The sequence below is a fragment of the Myodes glareolus genome, chromosome 7 (genome assembly GCF_982192425.1).
Source record: "Myodes glareolus chromosome 7, mMyoGla1.1, whole genome shotgun sequence".
NCBI classification, from domain to species: Eukaryota; Metazoa; Chordata; class Mammalia; order Rodentia; family Cricetidae; genus Myodes; species Myodes glareolus.
In genome coordinates this window covers 73,100,756-73,122,222 of record NC_142032.1, presented here as the reverse complement: position 1 = coordinate 73,122,222, position 21,467 = coordinate 73,100,756, and the positions used below count along the sequence as shown (strand labels likewise).

The following is a 21,467-nucleotide window of genomic DNA, read 5'->3' as shown; positions in this document are numbered from 1 at the left end:
GGGGGTGGGACCTTGTGAACCTTTCTTCCGCCTGTGTTGCATGTTGACTGGTGTGGTCTTGTACGGTTTTGCTGTCATGTTTCTTTCTTCTTTTAGAAAGGTCTCGCTGTGGTGGTGTTATTACCAAAGCACCTGGAAAAATCAAGAACCCCCCAATGAATGAAATGCATGACAACATAACCTGTGTGTGGGAAATCAGGGCCAATCCCTCTGAACGTATAAGGCTGGCGTTCCCATCTCTTGAGTAAGTGATGCATGCGATGTAAGTATAGCACTCTTCTAACCGTTCATCCCTATAATGATCCTCATATTCAAAAGAGTCCTTTATGCATTTTGAGCTTTTTATTTTAAAATAATTATGAACACAGAGGAGATTGCAAAAGTAATTCCTGTGTACCCCTCTGAAGCATCGCCCAGTGGAAGAACATTATCAAAATGAGCAAATTAATATTGGTGTTAATGTTAACTGAACCAAAACCCATACTTAGTTCCCCAGATTTTTCCATGCAGTTATTTGTGTGAGGATGGGGCTGGAATGCTCCACACAGTTCAGTTCTGTGAATGGCTGCACAAAACCACGGTTCCATTCCAGGCACATTCCACGAAGGAACTACCCTTTCGTCTTTTATTTTCCCAGATTACCCCATCTCTGTCCCTTAACTGTGATCTGTTTTCAGCTCTACATGTTGTCCTTTCAAGGATGTTCTGTGGAGGAGTCATATGGCTTATAGTTTGGTAGGGGTTCACTCAGCACAGTGCCCCTAAGATCCATTCACATTGCCGTGGTACTTAGGGACTGATGCTCTTCACTGTGGAAAGGGTTTTGTTAATATGACTGAGTCAGTGTCGGTTAATCCTTTCTCCTCTGAGGAACTTCTGGCTTGTTATCAGTCTTCAAAGATTGCAAATAAAACTTCTTGGAACATTCAGGGAAGATTTTTGCATCAATCTAAGTTCATTTGTCAGGGACGAATGCCCAAGAATGTGATCACTACATTTCATGGGAAGTACACAGTTAGCTTCTTAGTACAGAGAGACTTTCCCAGAATGACTGTCAGTTCATCTTCCCACCAGCAATACATGTGACATGGCTTCAGGTCGCCCTAGGTAGCATGTGAGATTTTATACTGCCTCTTTGTATACACACTTGTACATATTGCTTTCGTTTTGCTGCTGTTGAAATGGTTATGAAGTATATTGTTTTTCATACTTTCATTATACGTATAAAGAAATATGATTGCTTTCTTTATGTTTGTGAATTTTTCCAAGACATGCAGCTTTACTTTTTTGTGTAATATTTCGTATACTTTTTGAGAATTCATACATGTAACAATACATTTTGATCATATTCATACTTCCATGAATTTTTAATTGAAAAGAAATTTACTATCCATGCTTTGGCTAGGAGAGACAGAGAGAGAGGGGCTCACACACATGCACGGATATCTCATGTGTTCTGACTATCTGGGGAAGGATAGAACATCTGAGGAAATTTCAGGTTTTAATATTATAAATACATGAAAATGAAGTCATTCGCAGATTAGCATGATATTTAAATGAACCACAAGGAAACATCAAATCATTTAGGATTCTTGAATTGTGCTTAATTTAAAGATAGTTTGGGATAGATGGCTGTGGACTGATGATGTGGACATGGTCTGCTTCTAGCACTGGTGACAGCCACACAGAAGTTCACAGTGAAAGACAGCAGCTGACAAAGCCAGACGGCTTCCACAAAGCCCGTGGGGCATATCTGTAGCCCACGTTCCTCTAGATAGGCTAGCTGTCAAAACTTATCTTTTAGGGACTGGAGTGTATTTGAAACTGGAGTTATATTCTGTTACCAGCCCAATGAACAACCAAACCCTAAAATCCCTCATTTTAGACCCTTCCTCTCAAGCATCCCATAGTGAAATGACCTTGATGAGCTAGCTATTGAATAAGACTGTAAAGTCTCCTGTGCTCACAGCAGCTCCCAATCCTCAACAGGGAGTCCACTAGAGTCAATATTCTTTTTTCCATCAGCTAAAAATCCCATTTCTTTCAGAGAGTATTTATTTAGGAAAATACAGGATAAAAGGATTGTACAGTGTCTGCATAACAGACAGGGTTTGAGCTTGTCCCCTGCATTGTCACCCCGATAATAAAGCAGGGCTCACACAGCACCTCCCCACTTTCTGATGAGGAGATTAAGAGCCATTCATGATATTTGCTCCCCCAGCCTTGACTGCACCAACGAATATTTTGAAATCCTGGATGGCCCTCCATCTTCCACGGAGTCCCTGGGGAAACCTTGCAGTGGGTTCCATATGACCTTTGCCTCCCACTCCAGCTCAATGACCCTTGTGTACTTCCGAGGCATGAACAACATCGGGAAAAATTTCATGGCTTATTATTATTTTGAAACCAAAGGTAAGCAGATGGCATGGAGTCAGAGCTCTGAGTTTTTTGCCAATGTGCCATCATTGGCTCTGTGACCTTCAACAACCACTTGGCTGATGGGGAATCTGTAGCGAAGCTTCACACAACACAAACTGAGTCCCTAAGGAGTCATTCCTGGTAATACTCTGACTGTAGTCCCGAATGGGTGTTCCTACAGAGGAAGGAAATATGTTCCCTCTAGGTCATCTATCAGACTCATACACAACCTATAAGGAATTCAAGACTAATATACCAGACACAATCAGAAAGTAACTAGAATATACTAAATCAAGACCCATAAAATAGTGTGTGTACTAGAATGTGCTACATGGACACATAGATACATATCCAAAAGGGGCATTGGAAAAGAAAGGAGCACTATAGGCTGCAAATGCCAAAGTGAACATCAGGGGAGATCAATTTTGGATTTGCCTGTGACATTGCATAGCCCCTTCGTAGAGAAACAGCAAGAGGACTTGAGAACTGAGATCAGTGCTGGAAATGGGATGCAGTGCATGCTGGGAAGGCAGAAGCTAAGCTGAGGGTCTCTGTTAAAGCACAGTGTACACAAGTTAGCAAGATCAGTCAAAATAGTGAGCTGACGATTACTGATTATTCATTTGCAAGCATTCTAAGCTCCTTGCATGTGTTATGCTTACACAAACGCGTGGATCATCCTTTTCACACAGGGAGAAACTGAGGCCTCAGAGGGTCAGTAATTGATTACCTGGGGTTCTGCACTACTCTCTACCTAGAAATACCAGGCAGGTCTCCTGTTTGTCTAAGACGATGCTAAGAACGCCTCCAGGGTCTTTAGTAAGTGCCAGGCTAATTCACTGAGATTATTGGCGATACATACTGTATGACATAGGCGATGATACCAAAGAACGGGTCAAATAAATCTCCGTAACTGGCATCCAACAACTTCTGACCATGGCTTTCTTGTTTTTGCAGAGATGACATCGAAGATGCCATATCTGATCAGTGAGTCAACTCTCTTGTCATTGCTCATCATCATGTTTAGCTCATGTTTCTTCCTCTGCCACTACCCCTGGTACTTTTTTTTTTCTAAGACAGAGTCTTACTATGTATCCCTAGCTGCCCTGGAACCCGCTTAGTAGACCAGGATGGCCTCAAGCTCACAGAGATCCGCCTGCCTCTGCCTCCTAAGCACACCACTAGTTTACTAAATAAAATAGATCTCCTTACACAGTTTTGTAGAAGCCCTCTGGGAATCTGGGAACTGTTTTGAGGGCTTTTTTAAAATTACTGTTTCAATTTCCATATTTCTTATGGGCCTTTTAAAATTAGAGATATATTTTATTCAGTAAACCAGAAACAGAAAGATCACCCTGAGAAATTCTTCTATGAAGTCAGTATGTGGTTGGTTGCTTTTTCTTTTTTGTTCTTTTGGCTCTTTGGGGGGATGCCACTTAGCTCCCTAATAAATACATACACGGAGACTTATTACTTATAAATTCTAAACCATAGCCTGGCTTGTTTCTAGCCCACTTTTCTTAAATTATTCCATCTACCTTTTCTGTCTCTGTGCTTTTCCCTTTCTCAATTTCTGTAAACCTGTCGTTACTCGATACTCCATGGCTTGCTGTGTGGTTGTGTGACTGGCTGGCCTCCTGGAGTCCTCCTCCTTATCCTGCTCTTCGATCTTTTCTTCCCTAATATCTCCTCCTTTTTTATTCTCTCTGCCTGACATCCCCGCCCATCCTTTCTCCTGCCTACCTATTGGCTGTTCAGCTTTTTATTAGACCAATCAGGTTTTTTTTTTGGACAGGCAAAATAACACAGCTTCGCAGAGTTGAACAAATGCAACATAAAGGAATGCAACACATCCTTGCATAATTAAACAAATGTTCCACAGCATAAACAAATGTAGTACACCTTAAAATAATATTCCATAACATTAGTGTTACTCTAATAATGAAACCAGGAAAGAGCATAGCAAAAAAGAAAACTACAGGCCAGTATCCCCAGTGAAAATAAATGTAAAGATCCTTCATGAAATACTAGCAAACTGAAAAGGGCACATGTCCACCATGATAAAGTTGGTTTTGCTCTAGAGGTACAGGATGGTTCAGGACATGAAAGTCAGTTATAAATGTAATCATATAAATGGTCTTAGAAACAAAATTTACATGACCTTCTCAATAGATGCAGGAAAGACATTTGACACAATTTAGCATGCCCTTGTGATAAAAGTCCCAGAGGCAGTAAAACTGAAAGGAGCCTACCTTATCATAATAAAGACTATAGATGACAAACTCACAGCCAAATCATCCGAAATGGGGAAAATCTTAAAGCAATTCCATTAAAATCTGGAATGAGAAAGGGCTGTCCACTATCCCCCATTTCTTGAAGCACTAGCTCAAGCAATATGACAAGAAAAGGGAATTATAATTATACAAATGAGAAAAAAAGAGGTCAATTATCCCTACTTGCAGATGACATCAAACATGAGATCCAAAACATGCCAACAGAAAACTTCTAGAAGTGATCAAGAATTTTAGTGAAGTGACGCATACAAAATCAACTTATGGAAACCAGATATATACTTTCTACATACCAATAACAAACATACTGAGAGAGAGATCATGGAAACACTCCCATTCATAATAGCTTCTAAAAAATAAAATATTTAGAAATAAAACTAACTGAGGAGGTAGAAATATCTTCATAAGGAAAATTAAGTTGAAATTAAGACTAGCCATCACAAGAAGAAAGTAAAGGTGGGGGTTCCTCCCAGAAAGACATGCGGTATGGATGTTTGCATGTAAGCACAAATTATGCAGTCATATTTTTGGTGAGGAGACAGAGGGGTATGGTCATGTCAGTTGGCTTCCTTATTTCTGAACAACATAAGATCCCTGTGAAGAGAGAATCTGCCTTAGGACATTCCTTATTACATAAGCAACAATGAAAGAATCAGTGTGGATCTGGGTATTTAATGAAGACTGATCTGAGGACCTGCTGTTGGCTTCCTAAATCCTCCCTTCAAGATCTCATCTTGTCTTCACAGCCATCCCCACAGCAGCTTCCAAGATGGTAACGGAAAGACCAAGTAAGTCCCAGAATGTGCCCATTTTAGTACCAAATGCTTTTTTTCTCAACACCCATGTCTGTACCTGCTTCATACATGGGTACTATACTGAGCTACCCACAGTTCATGTATTTGCAAATGGACCAATTGACTTGACCCTAGGATGTAAGCCCACTCCAAACCCCTAGACTATTCTGATTCTCACATTCTGAAACAGCAGATTGTTTTGTTGTTGTTATTGTTGTTTGGTTTTGCTTTTGTGCCCTTCAGAACTCTCCAATCCTGCACGGTCTACCAAGACTTCCAGTGGGAGTCTCTCACTTCTTCCCAAGCCTGACCCAGGTACAGTTCAGCTTACCTCCCATATAAACCACTGATTGACTTTTCTAAAATAGACAGAAGCTCAGAGTCATCCAACAGGCCATGAACTAGAAGAACAGAGAAAAAGGGCACTTCTGAAGTGGGGTGCAGGGGTTGGGGGTGGTCTTGAATATTTGAATTTTCTACATTCAGTTCCTTCACAGATAAGGTTGGCATGCCAACACTCGGCTGCATAACCTTGAGCTACCATAAAAGTGACACTTGAAAGCATCTCACAGAAATCACCAAGTTTTGCACAAGTCTCATATTCTTCTGTATTTAGGCCAAACAGTTTGGTACATGCTTCTCACATAGCAGACAGCAATTAGTGGATGTTGTCTGAGCCAGATGCTATTGACAGTCTTCGTGTTTATCACACCCCAGCTAGGGTTGGCTCTAGTAGGTTTTCTTTATCTAATAGTGTACAGGAGAGGGCAGCTCAACCATCTCATGAAAGATGTCATGCTCCCAGATGACCGCAGTTACCAGGTCTCTGTCTGCAGGGAACTGGCCAGAGCTGCGGCTGGTGGGTGGCTCCAATCGGTGCTCAGGGCGTGTGGAGATCCTCTACCAGGGAGTCTGGGGCACTGTGTGTGATGACCTGTGGGACCTGAATGAAGCTGAGGTCGTCTGCAGACAGCTGGGGTGCGGAAAGGGTGTGTCTGCCCTTGGCAAGGCCTACTTTGGCCCTGGTTCAGGAGATATTTTCCTAGACAACTTCCAGTGTGCTGGGATGGAGCACTTCCTGGGCCAGTGTGCCCATTCGGACTGGAGAGACCACAACTGTGGCCACCATGAGGATGCTGGTGTCATCTGCTCAGGTATGCTGACTAATTTTCTTCTCAGGTAGTAATCGTGAGCAGTGTGTGCTTTGCTGAAACTTGCAGAGACTGTGTCTGAATACAGGAAGGGCTTGGGAGTTGAAATAATAGTGTTTATTAAAGGAGGCAGCCAGCTGTCAGGAGGCCAGGGCAGCATGGGGCTGGCTCTCAGAGCCGCAGTGAACTTCCAGACTGCATCTGTGCAATGTCTAAGTTTTCAGAGTCCCATTCTCTTCACTTAGGGAACTAGGGGACCGCCTGCTCTCTTGCAGCAAAGATGTTTTTGACCAAACTCTGGCTTAGTACCATCATTCTCCTTAGTCAGAAATTCTCTGTGTGTGTCTGTGTGCACATGTGCGTATGTGTATGCTCATGTGCATGTGTGCATGCGTGTGCATGTGTTTGTGTATATGTGCATGCATGCATATGTGCATGTTTGACTAATTTTAATTGCTTGTGGCATTTTTTAAATGCCCTGATTTACACATGTACCAACACATAATTGTGAGTAAATAGGTTCCCTCTGGGATGTCAACTGATAGCCCTGCCTGCCAACATGCTGCCTTTAAGCAAACAGTGTCAATCCCAGAGGTGACTTGAAAGAATTAGTTGCTGTCGTCAGAATGGGGGTGCAGTTCACAAAGCAGCCCTTGTGGGAGTAATACATTGCACTAATGTCTATGTTCCACCAGTAAATACTCAGGATCCTGGAAGCAGACACTCTTCAGACCCCAGTCTTTCACATCTGTCATCTCAAATTGCTTTAACAAACTAACTCCCCACAGAGAAGTGTATTGCAGACCTATTGATAAATTTGGTTATTCTGGCACCATGTGCTTTAAAGAAATGAACAATATATTAGTAAATTTGTATGAGAGTCTACTTAAGCCTCCTCTTCTGTTATGAAAGCCTGGAGTTCCTCCAAATGTTGACCTATTTGTCTTTCTTACATACAGATGCTGAAAAACCTCTGTTGGATGTTCCAGGTCAGTGGTGCCTTTAATGGGGACAGTTAAATATTGGCTGCCCTTGACTTTATCCTGTGCTGTTTGACCTTTCACCTCTGAGTTCACTTATTTTTCAAACTACAAAAACTGTTACAGAATGCAACTAGGATTTTTTTATTCTTTATTGTTTTTATTGAACTATCCATTTTTCTCCACTCCCTTCCCTTCCTCCCTTCTTCTCTTTCACCCTCTCCCATGACCCCCATGCTTCCAATTTACTCAGGAGATCTTTTCTTCTTCAACTTCCTATGTCGATTCGTGTATGTCTCTATTGGGTCCTCTTTGTTGTCTAGTTTCTCTGGGGTTGTGGGCTGTAGGCTGTTTTTTCCTTGCTTATGTCTAAAAGTCACTTATGAGTAAATACATATTATATTTATCTTTCTGGGTCTGGGTTACCTCACTCAGTATGATTTTTTTCTAGATTGATCAATTTGCCTGAAAATTTAAAGATGTCATAAATTTAAAGATGTGGTACTCCGTTGTGTAAATGTATACATTTTCCTTATCTGCTCTTTGGCTGAAGGGCATCTAGGTTGTTTCCAGGTTCTGGCTATGACAAACAATGCTGCTATGAATGTAGTTGAGCAAATGTTCTTGTTATATGGTTAATTATCTTTTGGGTATATACCCAACAGCCATATTGCTGAGTCTTGACGTAGATTGTTTTCTAGTTTTCTGAGAAAATTGCCATATTGTTTTCCAAAATGGCTGTGCAAGTTTGCACTCCCACCAGCAGTGGAGGAGTGTTCTCCCTGCTCCACAACCTCTCCAGCATAAGCTGTCATCAGTGGTTTTGATGTTTTGGCCTTCTTACTGGTATAAGATGGAATCTCAGAGTTGATTTGATTTGCATTTCTCTGATGGCTAAGGATGTTGAACATTTCCTTAAGTGTCTTTCAGCCATTTTAGATTCCTCTGTTGATAATTCTCTGTTTAGGTTTGGACCCTATTTTTTTATTGGATTATTTGTTCTTTTGATTACAAATTTCTTGAGTTCTTTGTATATTTTGGAGATCAGACCTCTGTCTATTGTGGGGTTGGTGAAGATCTTTTCCTATTCTGTAGGCTGCCGTTTTGTCTTGTTGATCATGTCCTTTGTTTTACAGAAGGGTCTCAGTTTCAGGAGGTCCCATTTATTAATTGTTTCTCTCAGTGTCTTTGCTACTGGGATTATATTTAGGAAGTGGTCTCCTGTGCCAATGCATTCAAGTGTACTTCCCACTTTCTCTTCTATGAGGTTCAGTGTGGTTGGCTTTATGTTGAGGTCTTTAATCCATGTGAACTTGAGTTTTGTGCATGATGATAAATATGGATCTATTTTTATTCTTCTATGTGTTGATATCGAGTTATGACAGCACCATTTGTTGAATATGCTTTCTTCATTTTATATATTTAGATTCTTTGTCTAAAATCAGGTGTCGTAGGTGTGTGGATTGATATCTGGGCCATCGATTCTATTCCATTGGTCCTCCTGTCTATTTTTATGGCAATACCAGGCTGTTTTCATTACTGTAGCTCTATAGCAAGAGTTTGAAGTCAGGGATTGTAATGCCTCCAGATGTTCTTTTGTTGTACAGTATTGTTTTGGATATCCTGAGTTTTTTGTCTTTCCATATAATGTTGAGTATTGTTCTTTTGAAGTCTGTAAATAATCTTGCTGTGATTTTGATGGGCATTGCATTGAATCTGTAGATTGTTTTTGATAAGTTTGCCATTTTTACTATGTTAATTCTGCCTACCCAAGAACATGGGAGATCTTTACATTTTCCGGTGTCTTCTTTGATTTCTCTCTTTAAAGATTTAAAGTTCTTGTCATACAAGTCTTCCACTTGTTTGGTTAGAGTTACTCTGAGATATTTTATGCTATTTGCCACTATTGTGAAGGGTGTTGATTCTCTGATTTCTTCCCCAGCCCTTTTATCATCTGTGTACAGAAGGGCTGCTGAGTTTTTGAGTTAATCTTGTATCCTGCTACATTACTGAAGGTGTTTATGAGTTGTAGGAGTTAACTGGCAGTATTTTGGGGGGCCACTTAAGTATACTATCATATTGCCTGCAAACAGTGAGAGTTTGACTCCTTTTCTTATTTCTATCCTTTTGTTGTCTTATTGCTCTAGCTAAAACTTCAACTACTATATTGAATAGATATGGGGAGAGTGGACAACCTTGTCTTGTTCCTGATTTCAGTGGGATCACTTTGAGTTTCTCTTCATTTAGTTTGATGTTGGCTGTTGGTTTGCTGTATATTGCCTTTATTATGTTTAAGCATGTTCCTTGTATCCTTACTCTCTCCAAGACTTTTATGATGAAGGGGTATTGAATTTTGTCAAAGGCTTTTTCAGTATCTAATGAGATATGTGTCTTTTTTTCTTTCAGTTTGTTTATATGGTGGATTACATTGACAGATTTTCATGTTATATGATATTTTCATCTCTGGGGTGAAGCCTACTTGATTGTGGTGGATGACTTTTCTGATGTGTTGTGTGTGTATGTATGTGTGTTCATATGTGTATCCATCACATTATGTTTTTGCATACCCTTTGCAAAAGCATTCATTCACATATTACATGACAAATGGGCTATATATTTGCTCATTTTCATCACTGTCATAGCACCAGGAGAAAAGATACATGCAGAAGTGACATAGTTCCTTAGGCTTCTTGCCTGTGCTCTTCTCTCTGGTCCAAAGTACCTTCCTGACCAAGTCCTTCTAATGTTTTGAAGAGTTCTCTCCCAGAATCTTTCTCTCTGTCATTTCTTCTCATATCCTGTCCTTCCTCTTTGTTGTATTATCATAGTGTAGAATAATACAATATACTGATGTATGTATTTTACTAGTGAGTAGACTGAAGCTCCCAGAGGGTCTATGTCTGTACCATCAGTGGATAATATGGGAAACAAAATACTCTGTTGAAACAAAATTTGTTGCAATTCCCTACAAACTGCAACTCAGAAACCAAGGGTAAACATAAGGATCAATGCCTGAGACCCATCCTAACCATCCTCTAAGGCTGGTACTGCTGGACTCCAGGTGAGGGCATTGGGGTGAAGACTCACACCACATCTCTGTCTACAGGAGACTGGCCAGAAGTTCGCTTGGTGGGTGGCTCCAGCCGGTGCTCAGGACGAGTGGAGGTCCTTCACCAGGGAGTCTGGGGCACTGTGTGTGATGACTTGTGGGGTTCAAATGAAGCTGAGGTTGTGTGCCGCCAGCTAGAGTGTGGTCAGGCTGTTTCTAGTCTCGGTGAGGCCTACTTTGGCCCAGGCTCAGGAGACATCTTCCTGGACAACCTTCAGTGCTCTGGGATGGAGCATTACCTTGGCCAGTGTCCACATTCAGGATGGTCAGAACACAACTGTGGCCACCATGAAGATGCTGGTGTTATTTGCTCAGGTATTCATCTTATTCCTGTGCATCTGAAGACATTTTGAAACTCTCTTTGCTGGGTGGCATTTTCCATTCATCATTCATTCATTTGATTCTTTATTTAAAAAAATATTTATTTGTTTATTTATTATGTATACAATATTCTGTCTGCTTGTATACCTGGAGGCCAGAAGAGGGCATTAGATCCCATTACAGATGGTTGTGAGCCACCATGTGGTTGCTGGGAATTGAACTCAGGACCTTTGGAAGAGCAGGCAATGCTCTTAGCCGCTGAGCCATCTCTCCAGTCCCTCATTTTATTATTTAAGCAGCCCTTCATGTCTGGGTCCTGGGTCAGACACCTATCTGGTCATGAGTGGCACATGGTGGCATGTAGGAAGTCCATGATATCTACAGGCATCTCCCTGGGGCATTACAGTAAAGATTTCAGGGCACCTCTCCCAAGAAATTTTGGCTGAGTAGATTTGGAAAGGAGCTTGGGAGTCCACACTTTAACAAGAGTCCCAGGAACTCTGCATAAGAGTACCACAAATAAGCTAACACTGTCTACCATGAAACACAGCTGACCCAATGCCTGTGCTAAGTTCTCTAAGCAAAGGATTTCCCTAGATGGGAGTGGCCAATTGGTATTTGTTTTGTTTTGGTTTGGTTTGGTTTGTTTTTTCAAGACAGGGTTTCTCTGTAGCCTTGGAGCCTGTCCTGGAACTAGGTCTTGTAGACCAGGCTGGACTTGAACGCACAGAGATCTGCCTGCCTCTGCCTCCTGAGTGCTGGGATTAAAGGCCTGCACCACCACCCCAACTGACCATTTTAGTAGCTGCTTTCTGCACCCAGAATGGTCATGAGCCTGACCCTTTTACTCACTATCCACTTCTTGCCATTTCCCCCTTTGAATTCATCAAAGAGAGTGACCTGTTGCTTTTCTTTGTGTGTACAGATTCAGATGGCCCCCCTCCACCTATGCCACCAGGTATGTCCAGTGCCCTCCTAGTTGAAGGAACTTCCCATCCAGGAAGAGAAACCATGATAACTGTCCGAAATATTTTTTTTAATGTTAAGAGTTAGGCATTTTTATTTATTTATTTATTTATTTATTTATTAAAAATTTCCACCTCCTTCCCACCTCCCTCTCCCTCTCTAGTCCTAAGAGCAGTCAGGGTTCCCTGCCCCGTGGGAAGTCCAAGGACCTCCCCCCTCCATCCAGGTCTATAAAGGTGAGCATCCAAACAAACCAGACTCCCACAAAGTCAGTCCATGCGGTAGAATCAAAACCCAGTGCCATTGTCTTTGGCTTCTCAGTCAGCCTTCCTTGCCAACCACATTCAGAGGGTCCAGTTTGATCACATGCTCCATCACTCCCAGTTCAGCTGGCCTTGGTGAGCTCCCATTAGATCAGTCCCACCATCTCTGTGGGTGGACACATCCCTCATTGTCTAGAGTCAGGCATTTCTATGAGCTCTTCACACATGTACATTGCTCAGCTCATGATGGGGCTGTGTCCCAGAAAACCCACTGTAAAAACATCACATGTCAAAGAGTACATTTCATACACATAAGCTATTGAACTTCCTGGCTCAGCAACAGCACGCTGAGAGCACCTGCTTCATATCCTCACTATCTGCGCTTGCCTGGGTGTTCACTGGTATGGTCCAGCATCTCAAGGGAGAATCATCCCCATATATGACCCCAGGAAAAGATCCAAATTCAAGATTTGAAGGACAGGTTCTCCTGCATGAAAATCCATAGGTCAAATCTTTATAAGTCAGGGACTCCCTCCAACTCCTTTAATTTCCCTTAGGAAGATATTTTGATTAATTACATTTTCCAGATAAACAGACACCTAGGAAGTCAGCAGGGAACTCTTGGATAGCCAGGGGATTTGGGCCAACGGCCAGTGCACTTGACCTCCAATCTCATTTGTCATACCAACTTTGTCCCAGTTTGCACCCAGATCAGACAAAGCAATAGCAAAGTTGGGGAGACAGTTTGCTCAGGCTACTTCTCATCAACAAGACAATTTTTTAAAACACACACACACACACACACACGCATGCACACGTGCACACGCACACACACACACACACACACACACACGTTATCTTTTCAGAAGAAAGATTTAAGGAAGATGAAACAATTTTGGCCATTAAGAAGGTTAACAGAGAACCAAGTTTTTACACCGTTTTATACACACACACATACACACACACACACACACAATCAGATATTAGAAAACACAGACTAGTGAATAACTATAAATTTTGGAATGACAGTGGAAGTGAACAAAAACATACCTTTTATTCATTGCAACATCTGCCCAAAGCATTGGTAGATATGATACAAGGGCCTCTGATATGCTAATTATTTGCTCCCCATGGTTGAGGATAAGGGAGATCCAAAGCCTGCCCACAGTAATTCTACTGGGGATAGCTTTAAGAATGGGTCCTCCTTCTGTTCCTGTGTGCCCAGGACCTCTTCACAATGTCTCTCCAGCAGAGTGGTCAGACATCTTGTAATATTTAGCTTGAAGGAAGACTGGGACTTACCCTTTGAATGTACCTGGAATGTCCCCCTCAGCTGCGGACATAAGCCACAGGTCATTGACAGAAGTACCTCTCATGGCATTTACCTGGAGGAGATCTTGATGCATGCTGGGTATCCCGAGGCATGGCCAGCTTATGTGTTGGGGTCGTGAGTGAGAGCAGTGCTGTTTAAAGCAAAAAGGCAATGGTTAAGGTCAAGTATAGTGTTTTTTTTTTTTTAAATTTCTCAGACTGGAGGACTGAACCCAGGCCCTTGTACTTGCTAGGCAAACACTCTACCATCAAGCTAAATCCCCAACTCCAACAGTAGTTATTCAAACAAGGGCTTGTCTGTAGATTGCTCACTTCATGTAAATTGTATGAGTGATAAAGAAAGGAAGAAAGAGCCACCCGGTTTTCCATTGTTGTCCCCAAATTTAACATTTTTAAAAAGTTACATTTAAATACATGCCATGGTTTTGTGGGTCAGGAACTGGAGCAGGGATCAACTTGGGGGTTCTTATTCTCCTCAAAGCATCAAGCTGGGGTCTCCATGTCATTTACCTGAATGCTGGTTTGGAGAGCTCAAGATATCTTTGCTTACACGATTTGTGCCTTTGTGGGTGCAGCTGGGAAGATGGGTCCTCTTCCCTTCCAGGAAGTCTCAGAGCCTCTACATTAGTCTCTTTAGTAAGACGGTGTGAGGCTCAGTAAGCAGCGCTCTCTGAGCAGGATGTAGCTACCAATAGTCCCTTAAGACATTGCGTAGCTTCTGCTATATCCTATTCTTCAAAGCAGTTGTGGAGTCCACTCGGGTTCCAGGGAGGGAGCTTGATGGTGGTAGGAGGTGTGTCCAAGTATTGGCTGGTTTTGATCAACCATAGAATCATAGAGAATGTTCACGCAGCAGCTTCAGACTTTTCTAAGTCTGCACCACATACATTGGTGTCTCCAAAGAAACCTTTCATCACGCACTAAATTGTAAATGAGACAAAAGATTTCCCCCTGGATGTCATTTTTGTCTTCCTTTCCCCTTCCAGGTCCTCCTCCAGCTTCTCGGGATCCAACAACAGGTAGTCACTTCTTTGCTTGAAATGGTTAACTCCATGTCAGCAGATTCCAGGCAATGTCCATGGGTGTAGCACAAAAGAGCCCCTGGCATATGCGGGTGAGGGGCTTACTCCTCTGCTGCCACTCTGTAAATGCTGACTGCTTATTAGGAGGACCACGTGAGAAAAGATGGCTGTGGGTCTTCCAAAGACAAAGTAGATATGAGGTCAACACGATGGCAGAACATAGTTCTACAATCCATCGGACCCCGACTCAGCCTGTCTTATTTAGGCACATTCTAGAGGATGCTCGTAGACACCTGGTTTTCCTCTCTTGCCACAAGTGTGTCTTGGCTCTGTTGTAACCTATAGATGTGACGAATGGAGTACGCAAGTGTTAGTGACACCTGTCATCACACTTGAGGGTTACAGACAGGAGGGTTTTTCAGTTCAAGGCCACCCTTGGCTGTCTCGTGAGACATTGTCACCACAAGAGACTGGGGAATTGGTTCTGTGGTAGTGAGCACTTGCACAACACCCTGCATTTGATCCCAGCTTTCACCCACCCCAGAATGTGGTTAGCGACAGAAATGTAGGGTTTCTGGGAGCATGCGCCCAGCATCCATCTTAGACAAGATTAGGAACCTGTGGGACCCTGGGAGGATTACAAGATGGTCATGGAGGTGAAAGGAAGGGAAACTGAGAAACTCAATAATAGGTGTAGATCAATGAAGTGCATTGTGTTGTCAAGGCCCTCCAAAGTAACCTGATAATTTAAGTTATCTACTGCTTTAGACAGTATTCTGCCTCGTATACCTGTGTAGAGCTGTATCTATTCATGCTAAAACGAAGATGATGATGATGAAGGAAGAACTAGATTTTTGTTTTCTTGTTTAACTTTTATAAATCCCCAAATATTCAAGTTCCAGTCTGAATACACTGAGTTACAGGGAACAAACAAACAAACAGTTGCAGGGAAACATCCAGCAAAGTGAAGACAGTGTACTGAGACAAGGTCCCAGTCATAAGCTCCAAACTCCGCCCAACGTCCCTTCTGCTCCCTGCTTCATCAGAATCCACCGTTATTCTGTAGTCTCTTACTCCACAAACATCCTCAACGTTAACCCTCTCACACCCGGCAGACAGCCTATCTCTCAGCCTTCCTCCCAGACTCTCATTGTGTATGTAGAGCCTCACTCTTCTCCCAGAAAACAAAAGTTCATTCCTTTTCAGAAAGGAGAGATGCAGTAAGCAGAGAGGATGTATGATATCTCCTTGCAGATGATGGAAGCAGAAGGAAAGATGGGAATTCTTACACAGTGATGCTTTTGAGTCATTGGGATTAGATCAAATGACTTCCTAAGACATGCTAAACTAAGCAGCAGCTTACCCAGGCCAGCTGCCACCTGACCACACTTTCTGTCTTGACCACGCTGACTATGAGCTGGTCATTCCAAAGATCACTCAATGACACCATGTGGCTGCAACCTGACATCCTTTTTCGTGTTCTAGGAGGAAGCAACTCTTGTGGAGGGGTCATTTCCAGTCTCTCTGGCTCATTTTCCAGTCCAGGATACCCAGAAAACTATCCAACAGACATACAATGTGTTTGGGAGATCCATGTGGAGAAAAACTTACGCATAGAACTCATGATTCCAAATTTGCAGTAAGAAGCTAGTTTTTTTTCTTTTTTAAATTTAATTTATTTATTTATTAAAAATCTCCACCTCCTCCCATCCTCCCATTTCCCTCCCACTCCCCTCACTCCCCCTTCCCCTCACTCTCCAATCCTAAGAGAAGTCAGGGTGTCCTGCCTGTGAGAAGTCCAAGACCTCCCCTTCCATCCAGGTCTAGGAAGGTATGCATCCAAACAGACTAGGCTCCCAAAAAGTCAGTACATGCAGTAGAATCAAAATCTGGTGTCATTATCATTGGCTTCTCAGTCAGCCCTCATTGTCAGCCATATTCAGAGAGTCCGGTTTGATCACATGCTCGTTCAGTCCCAGTCCAGGTGGCCTTGGTGAGCTCCCATTAGATCACCACCTCCATGGGTGGACGCACCCCTCGCGGTCCTGACTTTCTTGCTCATGTTCTCCCTCCTTCTGCTCTTCATCTGGGCCTTGGAAGCTCAGTCCAGTGCTCCAATGTGGGTCTCTGTCTCTATCTCCATCCATCGCCAGATGAAGGTTCTATGGTGATTTGCAAGATATTCATCAGTGTGGCTATGGGAGAAGGCCAGTTCAGGCACCCTCTCCTCTTCTGCCATGAACCTAGCTGGGGAAATCCCCTTGGACACCTGGGAACCCCTCTAGAGCCAAGTCTCTTGCAATCCTAAAATGGCTCCCTTAGTTAAGATATCTTCTTCGCTGCTCCCATATCCACCCTTCCTCCATCTCAACCATCCCATTCCCCCAAGCTCTCCCCAATCCTCCCCTTCTCCCTTCTCTCTCCCTATATCCCCTTCCCCCCAACCCACCCCAACCCCCTGCTCCCAACTTTTGGCCAGTGATCTTGTCTACTTCCAATATCCAGGAGGATACATACATGTTTTTCTTTGGGTTCACCTTCTTAATTAGCTTTTCTAGGATCACGAACTATAGGCTCAATGTCCTTTGTTTATGGCTAGAATCCACTAATGAGTGAGTACATACCATATTCCTCTTTTTGGGTCTGGGTTATCTCACTCAGTAAAGTGTTTTCTATTTCCATCCATTTGCCTGCAAAATTCAAGATGCCATTGCTTTTCACTGCTGAGTAGAACTCTAAAGTGTATATGTGCCACACCTTCTTTATCCATTCTTCTATTGAGGGGCACCTGGGTTGTTTCCAGGTTCTGGCTATTACAAATAGTGCTGCTATGAACATAGTTGAACAAATGCTTTTGTAGTATGATTGGGCATCTCTTAGGTATATTCCTAAGAGTGGTATTGCTGGATCCTGAGGTAGGTTGACTCCCAGTTTCCTGAGAAACCGCCACACCGATGTCCAAAGTGGTTGCACAAGTTTGCATTTCCACCAACAATGGATGAGTGTTCCCCTTCCTCCACAACCTCTCCAGCATAGGCTATCTTTGGTGTTTTTGATTTTAGCCATTCTGACAGGTGTAAGATGGTATCTCAAAGTGGTTTTGATTTGCATTTCCCTGATCGCTAAGGAGGTTGAGCATGACCTTAGGTGTCTTTTGGCCATTTGAACTTCTTCTGTTGAGAATTCCCTGTTCAGTTCAGTACCCCATTTTTTAATTGGGTTAATTTTGGGGAGGCAGGGTCATGTCAAGAAGCTAGTTTTAAAGAGAAAGTTAAATTGAGTAAGAATATCAGTTTGTTGACTGTGGCAAAGACATTTCCTTTAGCAAGAAGAAAGCATAGGAGCTAACCCACTACAGCATGTCCAAGTTCAAGTTTGAGTTATTTTTGTAGTGGTATCCAAAAGGTCTCTTCTAGCTAGAAATATGCAGTAAGTCATTTGTCAACACATTTGACACATCTCTGCTTTGATAGTATGCCTTTTGATACTTTTTTTTTTAAAAAAAAATACTTCCTAAATGCTCAAAACCTTTGACCTTATTCACTAGGCACCAATATAGGTCTTTCAGGCTAGCATCTTCACCCATCTATATTTTATACAAAAGTTAAGAGATTTTCCTAAGACACGTGCTAGTCAGCTGTTCCAGGCTTGGGCTGTACAATTTCTAAGTGTTCTCCCAAAGTGAAAGGAAACAGAAGAGCTGGTGTCTCACCTCTGACAGAAAGAGAACAGGTTTCATAGTCACTGCTACCTCACCATCGCCGTGACAGAAAGTGACAGCTGACATTTTAGAACACTGTGTCCAGACCATGAACTGCATGCTTCTTCTACGTGTTTGTGTACATGCATACACCGATGAGCATTTGGAGGTCAAAGGTCATTTCAGGTGTCATTTCTCAGGCACTGTCCACCTTGTTCTTCAAGGGAGGATCTCTCATTGACCTTGAACTCCTGGAGTAGGCTAAGCCACCACAGCCGAAATTTCCTTATGGGTTCTGGGGATTAAAGTCAGGTCTTTCATGTTTCTTGACAAGCACTTTACCAACTGAGCTATCTCCACAGCCTCTGGACTAGATTCCTCTAGGCTTTGTCTTGCTCCAGCCTCATGATAGCCTACAGATGCTTTGCCATCTTCATTGGAGAAGAGGAAAAGGAGCTACCTTACCCATTGACACAAATGCGGGTCCGACTGATGTTGAAGTTCCCATTCCTCACCAACATTTGTCTCCCAGCAAAATCTTCACAAGGCCTTTCTTCTCACACACGGCTCATACGATGCTGCGATAGAGCAAGACCATGAGATTCCATGCTAAGTCAGCCCCAGCCAGACACTGGATCATGGTTCAGTTATGACTGTGTCAAGGCTGTCAATTCAGACTTATTTTAAACCCAAGGAAATAGCAATCACAAATTCCTAAGCCTATCTTGGTGGCTGGTCAGAATCACTATGATTTTAAAACTCATGACGAGGTTGTAAAATAAGCTTCATATATTCCCCCAGGCTGATAAAGCCCTTTGGGAAAGCTTTATGTTCTAGGCTGTCACAGATTGGGGTGTTGTTACGGAGGATCTTGGTACTGGGCCACTAACTCCCAGCTTGCATTCCCCCAGCCTGGAAGATATCCTTGGATGTCCCTACGACTCAATTGAGATCTTCGACGGCCCCAGAATTGCATCACTCTCCATGGGGAAGTTCTGTGCCCCGTCAGCTATAGTGTTTTTCTCCTCCTCAGACATCTTGACAGTGGTGTTCCGAAGTGATTATATGACAACAAACACTGGCTTTTATGCTTTTTTCAATGCAATTTCACAAGATGGAAGGAGGTCAGGTAGGAAGATTCAGGTATCTTCGGGGATATAATGGAGATCAACTTCTTACTTGACTCTCCTATTACAGAGACCTGGTTCTGTTTTTACACCCCGCCCCCCCCACATCACCCCTGCTTCACGAGGGGCTAGATTTTTCCTAGATTTTTCTCAGCGTGGGGGCCAGGTAGCAAGTGAAATGTGGACACCCGACACCCCTGAAGATTCCACTTCCCTCTACCTGTTGACCCAGTGTGCCCTAAATCATAGACCTACCCCAACGAGAGGCTTTGAGACTCCTTTTAGCCCTGGCCTTGTAGTCATTCCAGAGCAAGCTTCAGTTTGTATCCTGCAAGAAACACTGCCTGCCAGTGTTTTTTTTTATATATATATTCAGATTCCCCATGCAGGAACCCCAATACTTCTTTGTGGCTGCCAGAAAACCAGATAATTAGTAAGCTCCTGTCTGAAGTTTGGGTGTGTTTGTCCCTGAGAAAAGAAATTCCTTTCTGGGTGTGTTCTGTGTGTCATAAATGCGTGCTTTCACCCATTCACCCCAAGGGCCTCTGGAATAAACTCTTGCTAGATTCCTTACTTTACAAATGAGGAAGCAGCTCAGAGAGAGGAAGGGATTGCCAAGGAGGGGGCAGCAACAGAATGAGATTTGACCTGTTTCTGTCTTATTCTTTCACCTTTGGGTTTCATATGGAATCAAGACAACCACACAAGGGTTTGTGCTTGTATTGGCCTTGGTCGTGGCACAGCCTGTAGGAGCCACTTCCTACATAAACCTCCCCATGCCCAAAAGTGAAATCTTCTTCCGTTTAGAAGACAGACTGGTGCTGCGACTGGCAGGCAGCTCCGGACAGTGCTCGGGACGTGTGGAGGTCCTCCATCAGGGGGCCTGGGGCACCGTGTGTGATGACTTGTGGGACATGAATGAAGCTGAGGTCGTCTGCAGACAGCTGGGGTGTGGCCACGCCATCGCTGCTCCTGGAAGTGCCTACTTTGGCCCAGGCTCGGGAAACATCCTCCTGGACAACATTCAGTGCTCAGGAAAGGAGAACCACTTTGGCCAGTGCCCCAGCTCTGCCTGGTTAGACCACAACTGTGGCCACCACGAAGACGCTGGCGTTATCTGCTCAGGTACTGTGCCTCCCATAATGAGCTCCTTCAAGGAGGCAGCTTAGCCATGAGCAGAACGGGGATGTGACTCTATTGAAAACGGCCATATTGGCTACTTTTCTCATAGCTGTAAACAAAATTCCAGACAAAAGCAACTTATAGACTGAAGAGTTTGTTTTGGCTTATAGTTCAGGTGCAGTCTACTCTGCCAGAGAATCATGGAAGACGGAGTTTGAGAGAGCTAGTCATATTGTATTGAAGCCAGGAAGCAGAGAAAGGTGAATGCTGGCACCAAACTTCCTTCTTTTCAGGCAGTCTGAGACCACACCCCATGCGATGGAGCTGCCCACATTTAGAGTGGGGGTTTCCACCTCAGTAAACCGAATCTAGAAACTTCTTAAACAAGCCCAGAGGTTTGTCTCCTAGGTGATTAGAACTGGTAAATTGTCAGAAGCAAGATAGACAGGGAATGCTGAGTCTGACTGTTCTGGAGACAGACACCCAGGCACACTTAGTTAGCTTTTCCTATTGTCTGCACCTTCCCCAGATGTGAAGCCGCTTTCCCAGGAAAGAGCTTGCTTATCTATCATGAAGCCTATCTGCTTGAGACATGCCCACATTAGAAAAACTAATATTTCTTTGTCTCCACGGAATTTAATTTAAAATCCCTGAATTCCTTTGTTTCCTGTTTGTGCAGATGCAGCGGTGACTCCTCCACCCTCTGGTAAGTCAGCACTGGAAATTCCATCTCTTCAAGCCTGAGAAATCTGTGTCCTCACCTATACACTGGCGGACAGTGATCAGAGCAGTGATTTCCGATTTGACATGAGGGGAAGGAATGATGGGATAAAGTAAAGCCCTCACAAGCAGCTATGTTGTCCCCTCTTGA

At 43.2% G+C, this 21,467-nt stretch overlaps 1 protein-coding gene across 1 annotated transcript in view; it reads left to right on the top strand.

Annotated features, from left to right (window-relative positions):
* LOC125413694 (scavenger receptor cysteine-rich domain-containing protein DMBT1) overlaps positions 1–21,467 on the top strand; it is a 104,791-nt gene that overhangs the window by 28,412 nt on the left and 54,912 nt on the right. Inside the window, exons 8-21 of the mRNA XM_087908694.1 lie at positions 97–244; positions 2,222–2,412; positions 3,376–3,405; positions 5,456–5,511; positions 5,776–5,818; positions 6,340–6,657; positions 7,614–7,643; positions 10,741–11,058; positions 11,990–12,022; positions 14,612–14,644; positions 16,133–16,286; positions 19,259–19,476; positions 20,282–20,599; positions 21,276–21,302. Of these exons, the coding sequence (XP_087764820.1) occupies positions 97–244; positions 2,222–2,412; positions 3,376–3,405; positions 5,456–5,511; positions 5,776–5,818; positions 6,340–6,657; positions 7,614–7,643; positions 10,741–11,058; positions 11,990–12,022; positions 14,612–14,644; positions 16,133–16,286; positions 19,259–19,476; positions 20,282–20,599; positions 21,276–21,302 (1,917 nt within the window). The remainder of the gene's footprint in view (positions 1–96; positions 245–2,221; positions 2,413–3,375; positions 3,406–5,455; positions 5,512–5,775; positions 5,819–6,339; positions 6,658–7,613; positions 7,644–10,740; positions 11,059–11,989; positions 12,023–14,611; positions 14,645–16,132; positions 16,287–19,258; positions 19,477–20,281; positions 20,600–21,275; positions 21,303–21,467) is intronic.